We start from the raw sequence: 12,933 nt of genomic DNA on the forward strand, positions 1-12,933 counted from the left end.
CAACCAAATGAATTGGGTTGAAGCCAGTTTGTTTGGAATCCAGTAGAAAACACACTGTTCTTCTAAAATTAAACAAATAAGACTTTGGGATGTGTTTAGAGACACTAATATAAATGTTATTACCAGTAGCACAGTGAACAAAAAAAATAATGACCAATTTGTTGATAAGGAACATCTCATTTTCTTCCACAAGTGCTGTTGTTTATTTAGAGAGCTAAGTGACCCGTGTCAGCAGGTTATATCTCCCTTTGTGTAGAAAAAAAAAAGTTTATTTTTCAGTTTGCTAGCATAACTGGAAGACTCCCTGATTAGCTTTGTGGTAGACCACGTTCATTAAGAAGCCAAAATTTTAACTCACCTCTCCTACAACTTCCCTCTACTCCTTCCTAGCAATTCTACCTTCCAAAATCCCCCCACCCCAGGCATTGCCTCCTGTGAGAGATCATTATTTTTGGTCTCTCCTCACCTGTCCCTGCCCAGCTCAAACTCCTTGCACCTGCTAGTCCTGCCTGAGAGGGAGTATAAAACCCTCTGTGTGCAGCAGGGCCCCTGTGCTGCCCCTGGCACTGGGCTTGGGAGAAGGAGAGGAAGCTGAGCTGCTTTCATCTTTGGGGTTTGGAGTCAAGGTAGGGGCCTCTGAGCTGCTCTTTGGCAAAGTGATTTGATGTGTGAGCCAGGACCTGATGTCTAAAGGTTTTCTTGTTAGTTATGGGTGTTTTACTGGAAAAAAAATAGGTGGGAGGAGGAAAGCACAAGCAAAGCTGTTTGCTCTTCTCTGTACTGGCCAAATAGGTGCTTGGAACACAAAAGAGAAATTGAATAAAGCTCTTCTAATTCGGATGTTGTTATTTAAGAAGTTGTTCACCTTCGCAGAGGGTGTATTAGGGGAAGGTGACCTCCGCAGCTGAAAACACTGGAGGACAACCTGCAATAGATGGAAAACTACTAAAGGGTGCCTTAGGCCTTGCCTTTGCAGCTCCTCGCAAGCGAAGAGCGGCATCTCCTGGGGTCAGGCACTGAGGCAGAGTTGTGCGCGGGGACCCAGCGCCTGGATGCCCAAACTTCCCTTTGGGCAAGCAGCACACGCCGGAGGCGGCGGCGGGCGGCCCCTCCCGGGGGCTGCGGCTGCCGCGGAGCCCGGAGCCCCCCGGAGGCAGGCGGGGGCCGGCGGCCGGGCGGAGCGGGCCGGCCCCCAACACCGCCCGCCGGTGGGCGGCCCGCTCCGCTCCGCCCGTGCGGCCGCGGGGCTGGGGCAGCGCCGAGGCACCGGGCGGCGGCGGCAGCCAGGTGAGGCCGGGACACACACACGCACACCAGCACCGGCATCGCGCCCCCGAGCCGCGTTTGCCCCGGGGTTACGCTTTTTTTTAAAAAAAAAATTGATTTGTGGCTTTTTCCGACGATGCTCGGCTGCCCGCGGGGCAGCGCATCCTCGGCGCGGCTCTTTGTTCGCGGCGGGCGGCTGGTCCCTGCAGCCCCGGGGCATGGGGAAGGGCAGCGGGGGCTGCCGGGGTGGGGGTCCCGGTGGGCTCCCCCCGGAGGTCTTTGGGGGTGGGTGTGTGTTTGTCGCGGAGGTGGTTCGGGGGTGACCGCCGCTGTCCCTCTGTCCTGCTGCGGGCCTGGGCGGGAGGAATTCCCGGGTGGTTGTTCGCACTTCATCCCCTGCCCGGTCGGGAGAGAATGCAGTTCTGGGGTGTAAAGTCACCTGGAAACATGACTAAGGAGGACGGGGAGATGGAGCTGTGCCCAGGCGTGCTGGGTGTCATCAAGCCTTGAGCCAGCCCTGATCCCCTTCTCTGGGGAGCTTCTGCCCAAGCCAAAGGGCCCGGCAAGGTGCATTTAATCTGCTCTTAAACCTTCACTCGCGATCCTCCAGCTCTCCTGTGCGGTGTTTCTGTCGGCGTTAGGTGAGGCGCTGAAATTGTGGAGCGTTTCTTGCTGCTTGGAACCCGAGTGCTGTCCCCGTGCTCGCAGGCAGGCTGGGGAGCGGCGTTTCTGTCCTTCTGCTGCCTGGAAACTGCTGCACCCTTTGGCCCCATTCTTCAACACCCCCTCCTCCCCGTCTTAATCCCTCAGGAATTCGGCAGACCTTAGACTTCTGTGGTGCCGGGGACCTGGCACGGGTCAGAAGCCAGGGAGAACTATGCAGCTTTTCCTGGCAAATGCGAGCAGGGATTTCCATAGGTGGTCCGTGTGCCGTTCCGAACAAAGCGAGCGGTCGCTTGGTGGTTGGGGGAATAATGCCTAAAACATGTCGTGTCTCTGGCTCCTCAAAGAACTCCAGCTGGAATGCCGAGGCTGGAAGTGGAGGTGATGTATTATGTATTAAGGTGCCTCACTGGGACTGGTGGGAAGCTGGCCATACAGAATATTAATGTCTCATTTGTTTGCCTTTAAGGATGCGTCCTCAAGGGTAGGCGAGGATGTGCCCCTCTGGTGTGTGCTTGTCTCGACATAATTTTTCTCACCTGACTTTGTGTTGGCGGCTGGCGTAGAGTTGTGCCGCTGCTGGGATTTCACTGAGCTGTTGGAGGTGGTCGAACTGGTCGAGGTCTGCTTACCTGAAGTGTGTGCTGGAAGGGCATCAGCTCCCCAGTCCTCTCGGCTGAGCTGGGCAAGGACATAAAGCCAGCCAGAGATGATGGCATTTTTCTGGGCTTGTGCACAAAAGTAGGAGTTGGAGCTCTGCAGTGTATTATCTGCTGCCTTTTGTATTCAGCACAAGTAATGAGGCTTGGATGGCATACATTAGCACCCTCTAACAGAGCACTTGACGGCTGGCAGTTGTTTGACTTGTATGTTTTGGCTAAATCTTCCCATTAAAAGATTTGCAGCTTTTTTGTCCGGTTCCCTTACGAATTGTCGGTGAATTTCGGAGCTGAGCTCACCCAGGGCTGTTCAGGCAGCCCGGGCTGGCACCACGCTTGTGCTTGGAGGTGTGAGAAGCTCTTTTCAAAGGCAAGGCAGACTTGGCTGGGGCTGACCTGTTCGTCTCCTGCTCTCTGCTTTATGATGCATGCAGAGTGTCCTCCCCGTGTCAGAGGGATTGTTAGAGCAGAGTTATTAATTCAGTTTAAAACTTGGTACTTGTTTTTTTCCATACTGTTTCGACAACTTGGGTAGAAACAAAGCCATAACTTGTCAAAGACAGAAAATAATAGCTATTTTTAATTGGTTTTTTTTTTGGGGGGGAGGCGGGAAGGGAGTTGTTTTCTCTAAGTAAGCTGGCTGGGTGAAGCTCTTAAAAAGCTCTCGGAGGGAGTAACTGCACGCAGCTGGGACAGAGGGGGAGCTTAATCCTTTGCAGCATGTCTCCACAAACCACTGGTCCATGCAAGGAGCAGCTATTGAAGGAGAGACATCTGCTCTGCTCTGTGCTGGTCCCCTGCAAGCCTGCCCTGCTGGAGTGGCCGTAACAGGCTGGGGCTCCTTCTGGGCTGGCTTTTGTTGGGCCCCCCAAGAGCTGATCTCAAAGAAGTCTCCAGAATTCAGAGGGGTTAATGGTTTAATAACTACTGCAAGTGCTAATTGTATGGAGCAGGCAAGCAGCCTGGCTTAGAAAGATCCAACTGAGTCTGAGACTGCCTCAGCTGGTGACCAATTTATATTTATTGTCCCTCAGCTTCCTGACTTCCCCACTGAGGTAGATGGTTCTTATTCTTGTGGGTAGCTCCTGGAGATGTCCAGTTTTGGCCTGTTTTCAGCCTAGCAGTTCTTTGTGTGGTTTTTTCCAGCCTCCCAGGTGTTAAAAGAAAAGTTATTATTTTCTGTGCTGAAGATAAAGCTCCCTGGCTGCCTGCAGTTGCGCTGCCTTTGCGGCTGGAGGAACTGCATCTCCTGGGATTTGTTGTTATCGAGTGCAGGGGAAGTAGCTGGCACTGTCTCTTGCCCTCAGTGTGTGTTTCCTATTGGAAGCAAGGATTAGTTTTTCCACTGAGAGCTTGGCCAGTGCTTGGCAGCTGCCTCCAGGGCTTCAGCTCTGAGGATGCCAGGTGAAATCTGGGGACAGGGAGTTCCTGCAGTATGAAATATTGAGTTACTACCTGCAGGAAAGCTCAGGCTTACTACAGAGGAGGTGCTTGGTCAGGGCAGTGTGTTCCAGCCTGGCTGGGGCTGGAGAGCAGGCTGGCTGTAAAAATAGCCAGATGGGAGGATAAATGTAGCTCGGTGCAGCTTGAGGAGCAGCCTGCTCTGCAGCCAGGTACCTGCAGCTTCTGCGTTCAGTGGAAGTGCTTCAGCAAGGTGTCAGACTCTGCTTAAGGAGCTAGCCAGGTCACTGCTGTTCATACACTCTCTAATCCAGCCTCTTCCTAAAGCTAAGTAGATGTTAAGCCCTGACTAATCTTCTCTGAAGTGTGAACCTGTGCCATTATCCTGCAGCAAGCTCTGTGCCGCTATCTCCAGCTTTCACTGAGTCTGAAGGTCTAGGTTAGCTCACACCTGCCTGTTGTGGATTTCCTGAGCAAATAGCTCTCCAATATGATTTTTGCCCTATAGAAATATAGGATTATGACCAGCAGGGCTTTTCAGATTGGTAGAAACAACATGAAGCTGCCCTGAAGGACCCCAGGAACTCTTTTATCAGCCTGGAATTGATTGTCCATGTTATCTACTCCCAGAAGGAGGAAAGGTTCTGGTAAATATGGAGTAAGCTTGTTGGGAGGAGATGAGCATTTTGGTTCTTTGGCTAACCACGTCTTGAATATCTAGGCTCTCAAACAGAGCTGTTTGAGAGCCTAGAGCTAGAAAGCTACAAAATATCTGTACAGATGTGTATATACATATGTATAATGTATATGACTGCAAGAGAAGTGCTTCTCAAGTGCAGCTGGAGTTCTGTTTATGTTTAAGCATTGCTGAAAGCATTTGTGCCACTTAAATGCTCCTGACTTCTTCAGAAGCTGTGTTTAAAGCAAAACTATTTTTTAAATAGAGGAAACCCAACTTCTTGATGTTTCAATATTCCTGCTCTTAACAGGCACTTGCTAAAGGGGTGTTGAGGTGAAATGATTTATATTCATCTGCATGGTGAGGCAGATGGGTGTAGTTAGGCACTAACAATTTAACTTGCATAATATATTCTTAGTGCTTTTTAATTACAAAAGTGCATAAAGAATTAGCCTGGGAAAAGAGCTAAATATTGTCAGTTTTCAGCTATTTTTCTACGGAGAGGATATAGAAAATAGATGGGTGGCACCCATCCTTCAGAGATAGAAGATGCTAAAAATAAAGGTGTCTAGGCTGGTGAGGAGTTTTTTGGTGGCTTCTGCTTGTCCCTGAGCACCTGGTGCATGTGTGTGGCCTGTGATGGGGAATTATTCCAGCAGCTCAAACTGCTGGGATGAGGCTTCAGGGAGAATGGAAAAAGTGACTCAGTGTGCCCTGAAGGCTCAGCCAGATGCTGGAGCCTGCAGTGGTTAATTCTGAGCTGTGCTGCTGCTCTCTCTGGGTACAAATGCGAGTGATGCTTCTGGATGTGGAGTCTGGGTGGGGAAATGAGGAGTGTGGCAAGTTCAGGGGTTTATCCTGGTGCCCATGAGCTGTGAGACTGCACAGGGTGACCATTGCTATTCTTTGGAAGACTGAGGGGTGGTTCTGACAGCCCCAAACTCTCCCCTTGCTGATACTTGTTATTCCTGCAGCCCAAAGGGAAGAGCAGTTCCCTTGGGAATGATAAAATCTCACCTCATTCCATCCTCTGCCATGGGCAGGGACACCTTCCACTATCCCAGGCTGCTCCCAGCCCCATCCAGCCTGGCCTTGGACACTTCCAGGGATCCAGAAGCAGTCACAGTTTCTCTGGGTAACCTGTGCCTCATCACCCTCAGTCAGCAATTTATTCGTAATATCTAATCTAAACCTGCTCCTTGGCAGTTGAAAGCTGTTCCTTTTTCCTCTGTCCCTCCATGCCCTTGTCCAAAGTGTCTTTCCAGCTCTCTTGGAACTGCTTTAGGCACTGGAAGGTGTTCCAGTGTGTCCCTGGAGCCTTCTCTTTTCCACCTTCCAGCTCTCTCAGCCTGTGTCTGTAGCAGAGGTGCTCCAGCCCTGTGATCTACTTGGTGACTTTTCTTTGGACTTATCCTGACAGGTCAAGTTCTTTCTCATGTTGGGGGTCCCAGAACTGGGGGAACACATGAGAGAAAGCACTTGAAGCTGCTGATGGCTGGAGGCCCTTGCAGGAGGGCTTGGCTGTGCCCCTGAGCAGCTGCCAGCCCTGCTGTGACAGGGGGATGTTGGTTGTGTGCATGGCACTGGTGTGACCACTGAGAGGGGCCTTGGATGGGATGGTCCTCTGCTCTGGAGTGGTGGAGTTGGAGAAGCAAGCCCAGGACTGAGGCACATGCCCAAGGGAGGTGTCTGGAGCTGGAGCTGTGTGCCTGGAGGCAGCAGAGCGTGCCAAGGGCAGGCTGTCAGCTGGCTGTATCACTGCTGGCCTCCAGGTTCAGGGCTCTCTTGGAAACCCTCGGCTCGCACGGTGATTCTGGACACGAAACTCTCTGGAAGTGCCTCTGTGGTGCAGTGCAGCATGGGCACTGTGCTAGTGCTGCAGTGCTGCTCTCTGGGCTGGAGCTTCCTCTGTGGGGCCAGGGACCTCAGCCAGGGCTTGATGCAGCCCTAGAGCCTCCTGGTGTGGCTCTGGTGCTGTGTTGTCCCCCACAGACCCATCTTGTTCCTTGGTCTCCTCCTGTGCCAATGCACACAACAGGGCTGGCCAGGACAAACCTGAGCCTTCATGGCCCTGACAGGCATCGTTTTTGGACTTGGTTCAGGACAAACAGGATGATCCACACCACTGCTTGCAGGTCTGATGCCTGCTGGGTAGAGCATAGCACTCTGCTGCTGGGGTGGGAGCTGGGCAAGGTCTGTCCTGGGCTTCAGATCAACATTTGGTTTCTGTCTGGCATTTTCAGGTAGGGTAGGCTGAGAAGAGTAAAACGGATGGGGGAATTCATTGCTTGGAATGTGTGGGAGGGGTCTGCTTACAACTGACCATAGACTTGGTCTCCCTTTATTTAAGGCCCTGGGTCTGTGGTTGGTTATGGATATTTATGGATATGTGAAATCTTGGTTCCTTTTTCCCCTTCTAGGTCTCTGGATTTGTCAGCCTTGCAGGCTTCTGGACACATCTCCTCTCAGCCATGAGGAGATCAAAAGGATTTAATATCTGTGTGCTCACCTGCAGCATCCTGCTCTTGTCCTCCAGCCTGCCATGCCTTGCTCAGCCTCTGGAGGAGGGGGATGTGACCAAGGTCCAGCATGGCCCCTGGGCAGGGAACGGGCTGGAAGGTGAAAGGACAGCTATGGTGGACTTGAAAAACAATCTGGGCCCTTCTGAGCAGACAGTTTCTGAGGAGCCATGTTCAGTGTCAGTGCAGCCAGCTGGGACACCCTTGGATGAAGCTGTCACTGCAGGAGAAGCACTCCCTGCCAGCCCGAGCCGTGCTGTGCCCAGCAGCCAGGGCCTGGGGGGCCACCCCTCTCCTGGGCATGAGCAGGAGCTGGCTCCCACTGAGCCACAGCTGGATGAGGATGAAGCCCTCAGGGCCATGCTGACCACAGCTGTGACCACGCTGAGCCCTCCAGTCCAGGAGGAGTCTGGTGGCCCCGCTGGTGAGGCCACAACCAAGGGTGGGGTGGCAGTGGAGCCCAGCTCTGCTGGCCTCTCAGCAAACCCCCTTTCTGGGACCACTGTGGAGGAGGAGGAAGCAGAGAGCAGCTCACAGCCCTCAGCTGTGCCCCAGCCCATGCTGAGCCCCAGCTCTCCCAGCTGGGAAGCAGAAGGTGACCACCCTGTCACCCCAAGTGCCCAGGCTGCAGGTGTGACCTCTGGGCTGGAGATGCTGAGAGCCCACACAGGGAGCCCTCTGAAATCCCTGGCTCCACCAACATCTGTGGCTGCCAAACATCCCCTTGTGGCAACTGAGGCTTTCCTTCAACCAGAAGCAGGGACAGGTGTCACACAACAGGAGCTGCCCACTATGGCTGGCACTGTCACCATCCCCACTATGGACACTGTGCCACCTGACTGGGATGACACAAAACTGGGGGACATCACTCAAGGGGGAAGCACGTTTCATGAGGAGGTGACAGAGGAGCTGGGGACAACAGAACCATCCCAGACCATGCAGGAAGGTGAGGAAGAGGATGCCACAAGAGCAGTGCCCTCCCCAGTGTTCCCTCCACCAGCGCCTGAGCTTGCCAAGGAGAGCAACTGCACAGTGCCAGTGCAAGGGGAGGAGCTGCCAGCAACTTCCCCAGGCAGCAGCACTGCTTTCCACCCTGGGAACCTGTCAGAGGCAGGCACAGCTGATCTTGGCTTGCTGGAGAACATAAGTGCAGTCCCAGCAGAGGAGGAGAGGAGCGTCCCTCCGTCACAGCCGGAGGCTGCTGTGGTGACAGATACCCAGCCTGAGCTCTCTCCTACTCTGGAGAGTTCATGGAAAGGTAAAACTTGCCTGTTACTGACACTTGCCTCTCATTTCTGGGATTTAAAGTGAGCTGTGCCAGCAGCCTGTGAGCCACTGATGTCTTAAATGCCTTGACAAGAGTGCTCAGGTCTAGGGGTCTGTGCAGAGAGCTCCTGGCCCTTGTGACCAACTCCTGGGCTTGTCCCCTCACCTCATGGTGAGACTGTGGCTGCCCAGTGCTTGTCCCCACTCTTACCTGCAGGCAGAACTCCTGGACAGCCTGCCACAGGCTGAGGGTGTCACCTTGCCCTGCACCTACATCCAAAGGTGGCACCTTCAGCCTCATGACAGCATTCCTACTTGGTGTTAAAAATGTAAAGGAAATGCTAAAAAAAAAAGGCAGGTCAGGTGTTGGGCATGTTTCTAGGTTGATGAGGACTTTAATTGCTGGGCATCTTTATTCTTCCCTCTTTGGCTGCAGATGCAAAAGGATGATTTCCTTTCACTGCATCCAAAAGACCTAATTTTTGCTGTAAAAGAAAGGAAGCTAATTGCAGGCTGGTGCTGCAACCTGACTGATTAATTTCTCGATTAATTTATAAGCACTTGACTTGTCAGCAGGCTGCCTCTCTGCTGTTTCCCAGATGTTGGGGAAACAGCACTGTCTATTAAGGCTCGTGCCTCCAAAATAAACCCTTGTGCTTAGCTGGGAGCTTGACCTGCTGCTGGCCCTGTGGCTCTGGAGTTGTTAAAGCATGGGGTTCTGTTCCTTTCATATCGCTTCATTTGTGTGCTCTGCTGCTGTCAGCTGTCCTGTGAGCCTGCCCTGACACGTGTTCTTGCTGTAGGTGCTGCTGAGGAGGTGACAACAGCTGCCCAGGAGGCTGTGACAGAGGCTGCTGCTGTGCCAGAGGTGCCTGGTGGCACCCAGGGAGCAGGGGCTGCCAGCTTTCCTCAGGAGAACAGTGGGGAGGACACCCAGATGCTGACAGCTCCCAGTGCCACCCAGGTGCTGCTGGCAACTGGAGCTTCCTCCACAGGGAGCCCTGTGGATGCAGAAGGTAGGATTCTGCTTCAAGGACTCACTCCCACACAAGATGGGGTGGTTCATCTGGAACCAGTGTCACACTCCAGTCTCAATGCAGCATCCTTATTTATGTGACTTTTTTTGCTAACCTTTTGCCCTCTAAACCTGGGCTGCCACTGCTTTCTGCCCATGCCATGAGATCCACCACACTGGAATTTGCCAGCATATGGATTTTTTGCCCCAAATGAGTGGAGTAGAGCTTAAAAAAAAAATGCCCCTAACCAAACAACCCCCCTACCTGTCCTTGCTAGCAATCTGCCTTTAGCTTTGGACACTTGAACAATTTTTGATTTATGAAGGAAGAATTCTTACTTCTGGACCCCAAGGCAGTCACAGATTGCTGATGCTCAGTCCAGAGGATGAAAATGTTGCATCAGGGTTCCATGGGAGCCAGTGGTGGGGGAAGGACACCCTCCTGCCAGAGCCTGGCAAGCCCTTGGGTGTGGAAGCCTGCAGTGATTTCACCTCCCCTGAGGAGTGGGGGATGTTTTCAGGTTCCTGTAGCTCATACAGAAGTGCTTTAAGCAGTCATGTTCATGTAGCTGCTGCCTGCTGGTTTGGTGTCACCTTGGCAGTGCCTGTTGGAGCCTGTCTTCTGACAGGAGTGTAGCAAGGGCTCCCTCAGCACGAGGCTGGCTTTGAGCTGGAGTGTGTTTTTTGTATTACTGGCGACCACTGTAATGAAAATGGTGCTGGGCAGCTTTGCTGGCAATTCTTGTGTTGCAGGAGAAAAAGAGAAAAAAGCTGTTTGCATTGTATCTCTGAATTTAGGGTCTGTTTGTAAGGGGGAGAAGGTTCTTCTGGCTGTTTGCACTAATTGAATTTGCTTCTGGGATTTAATTATAAATTCAACCAACTTTTAACTTTGTAATGAACTGTTAGAACTGTCACTCGGCTCACTTCTCAGCTGGTGGCTGGTGCTCTGATCTTGCAAGGGTGTGGTGATCAGTAGTCCTTAAAGCAATGGAATTAAAACCTTGAAGGGTTCCCCCCTCATTAAGGGGAACCTCCTTTGCTGGCTGCCCTTGAGGAGAAAGTTTCATTACAGCAGTCACATCTCAAAGGAAGCAAAAGCTGAGTGACTTCATTTGAGTTAAATTTTCATTAAGGAGTTTTTTTGGGTTTTATAAGATCTTGTTAATGCTGAATGGTTGCTGTTTCCTGTAGATCTCACAGATGGGATCCTGGTCACCAGTGAGAAAGCTGTCCCAGCCCCTGGTGGGATGTCCTCCACCCCAGCTGGACAGACAGAGGAGCCAGCCAGCAGAACTGTGGTCCTGGTGACTCCAGCATCAGTGGCATCCCCAGCCAGGAGAACATCTGTCCCCTCTGGCAGGAGGACCAGCACAGCTGGGACCTACGGGCTGGAGCGCCTGGAGTCTGAAGGTACCCCTGGGCCCCAGGGGGCTTCCTGTGCAGGGCCCCCCCTGCCCTGACAGCCCCCAGCTTCTCTGTTTGCCTCACGCCTGTGTGCACTGTTCCCAATAAAGGTGTTGGACAGCCTGTGCTCTCTCAGAGGCACAGGAAGCAAGCAGTGAGCAGTGTCCTGGAGGATTTCTGAAATTCCCGTGCCTGTGGTGGGTAGGGGTGGGTTTTCTCCTGGCTAGGGAGCAGCAGTGGTGTTGCTGGGTCTGGCTCTGCACTCCTGTAACCCACTGTGCCAGGGAACACCCACCAAAGGGTGCTGAGGCAAAGCAGATCCTGCCCTGGAGCTGGGCTGCAGCTCTGATCTGCCTCCCGTTCACCTCACCCACAATTTTCCTGCAGAGAACTGTTCCTTGCTCCTTTTCCTACTTGAACTCCTCTCTGCTTGCTCATCCATCCAGTTCTGTGCTCCAGTCTCTGGGCTGATACCACCTGGCAGGAATTAATCTTTCTGCCTGTTTTTGCTCTCCTTCCTTTATCTTGACCTTCTCTTGCCTTAGTATTTTACTGCAAAGGTTGGCAGCTCTCCAGGGGTGGCATTGCCAGATGGTATTTCTCCTCTGAGTAGAGGTGGGGTGCTCTAGACTACAGCTCATCAGCATCTTTTCTCTGCAGGAAGCAATAACTCACTCCTGTGGAGTTTGGAGGGCAGCAGAAGCTGGGAGTCTCCCCCACTGCATGTGCCTGGCTTGCTGCTGGCTTTGAAGCCTTCCCTGAGCTCTCTGGGGCTCCAACTGCAGCATTCTGCCCTTGCCAGGATGAATCTTGGATGTCTCTGGCAAGGCAGGGATGTGTGGCTAATGGGAGAGTGGCAGCAGGGGAAGGAAAGGTCGTGTGTGTAGGGAAAACCTGATCTTTCAGGCTGGGAAATAAGGTCTCTGCTTAGCAAGAGCAGTGTGATGCAGGAGGCTAAAGTGTTTTATAGCCCTCTGGGATCTCCTTTAGAAGCATGGGTTTCTGCATGGCAAGATAAGAGGGTTTTCAGTTTCAGCTGAGCATTGGTCTCTCTCAATTTAATGAGACCTTCTGCACAGGCATTAAAAAAAAAATCTTTCTGCTCCAATACAGGATTGATGCAACTTTCTTGGATTCCTTCTGCACTCTGTTTTCTCTGTTCTGGGTTCCTCTGGGTTCCTCTGAAGGAAAATGTGGGCTGTAGCTGGGGCCAGGTGCCCTCAATGATGAGGACTCAAGTGGAAATTTGGGTTTCTTGGCTCTGCAGGTGCCTGTTCTCCAAGGGGTATGGGACTCTTTGTGCTGTGTAAATTTGATAGCTGGCACAGCTTTTGTGGTCTAAATCTCTTCTGCTCAGCCTCGACCTTTGTGCAGGGAGCCAGAAGGTTCCCTGGTGCTGCGGGGTCAGGAATCCACATCTTGTAAAATGGGACAATTACAGTTATCATTTGGGGAAAGGCTTTCTGCCTGGGGATGGTGCTGCCCCAGTTAAGCACAAAGGAAGGTTTTTGAGCTACAACTCTGCTCTCTCAACATCTTTTTTTTTTTTTTTGCTTAATGGCAATTGGGAGGTATCACATGCTCATGGTGGAGTGGCATTTGCAAGCTTAGCTCCCAAAATTACAGATCCTGGTGTTTACTCTCAGAATTTTTAGATGCTGCCAGATCCAAGATGTTTGGGGGTGTTTTCGCTTAAAGCTTACATGGAGCTCCAGCCCAGGACACTCAGGTTTTTGGGGGATGCTGTGGCAGGCACATGATTGGGTCCCTAATGAGGGATCTTGGCCCTTTGGGAGGGGCTCACAGTTGGAAGAAGTGCAAGGAGCCGAGTGAGCTCTGCTGCCTGCAGTGGGGTCCTGCTGACTTGCCTCACTGAAGGCCTGGCTCATCATTAAATATAAACCCCTGCTGCTCAGGGTTTATATTTTATGTTTCTTGGGGACCATCTGTGCCAAACTGCCTGTGGTTAATTGCATCTGTGTATTCACCTGCCTGGCTTGGATGCAAAACTGTTTTAAAAATCAAATTGCACAGGCAAAATGAAAATATGTCTAGATG

The 12,933-nt window shown here is 52.1% G+C and overlaps 1 protein-coding gene across 3 annotated transcripts in view; it reads left to right on the forward strand.

Moving 5' to 3' along the window:
• Positions 1-488: 488 nt before the first annotated feature.
• The window catches only part of ARMH4 (armadillo like helical domain containing 4), a 56,798-nt gene continuing 44,353 nt past the window's right edge, over positions 489-12,933 (forward strand). For 2 of the 3 annotated variants that reach the window (XM_064423009.1, XM_064423011.1), the window contains exons 1-4: positions 489-626; positions 7,089-8,445; positions 9,257-9,469; positions 10,663-10,881. In XM_064423009.1, coding sequence (XP_064279079.1) covers positions 7,140-8,445; positions 9,257-9,469; positions 10,663-10,881 — 1,738 coding nt within the window. In that variant the 5' untranslated portion in view covers positions 489-626; positions 7,089-7,139. Of the gene's footprint in view, positions 627-1,198; positions 1,288-7,088; positions 8,446-9,256; positions 9,470-10,662; positions 10,882-12,933 lie in introns of those variants that run through there. The other variant, XM_064423010.1, reaches the window with a different exon arrangement.

The sequence above is a fragment of the Passer domesticus genome, chromosome 6, assembly GCF_036417665.1.
Source record: "Passer domesticus isolate bPasDom1 chromosome 6, bPasDom1.hap1, whole genome shotgun sequence".
NCBI classification, from domain to species: domain Eukaryota; kingdom Metazoa; phylum Chordata; class Aves; order Passeriformes; family Passeridae; genus Passer; species Passer domesticus.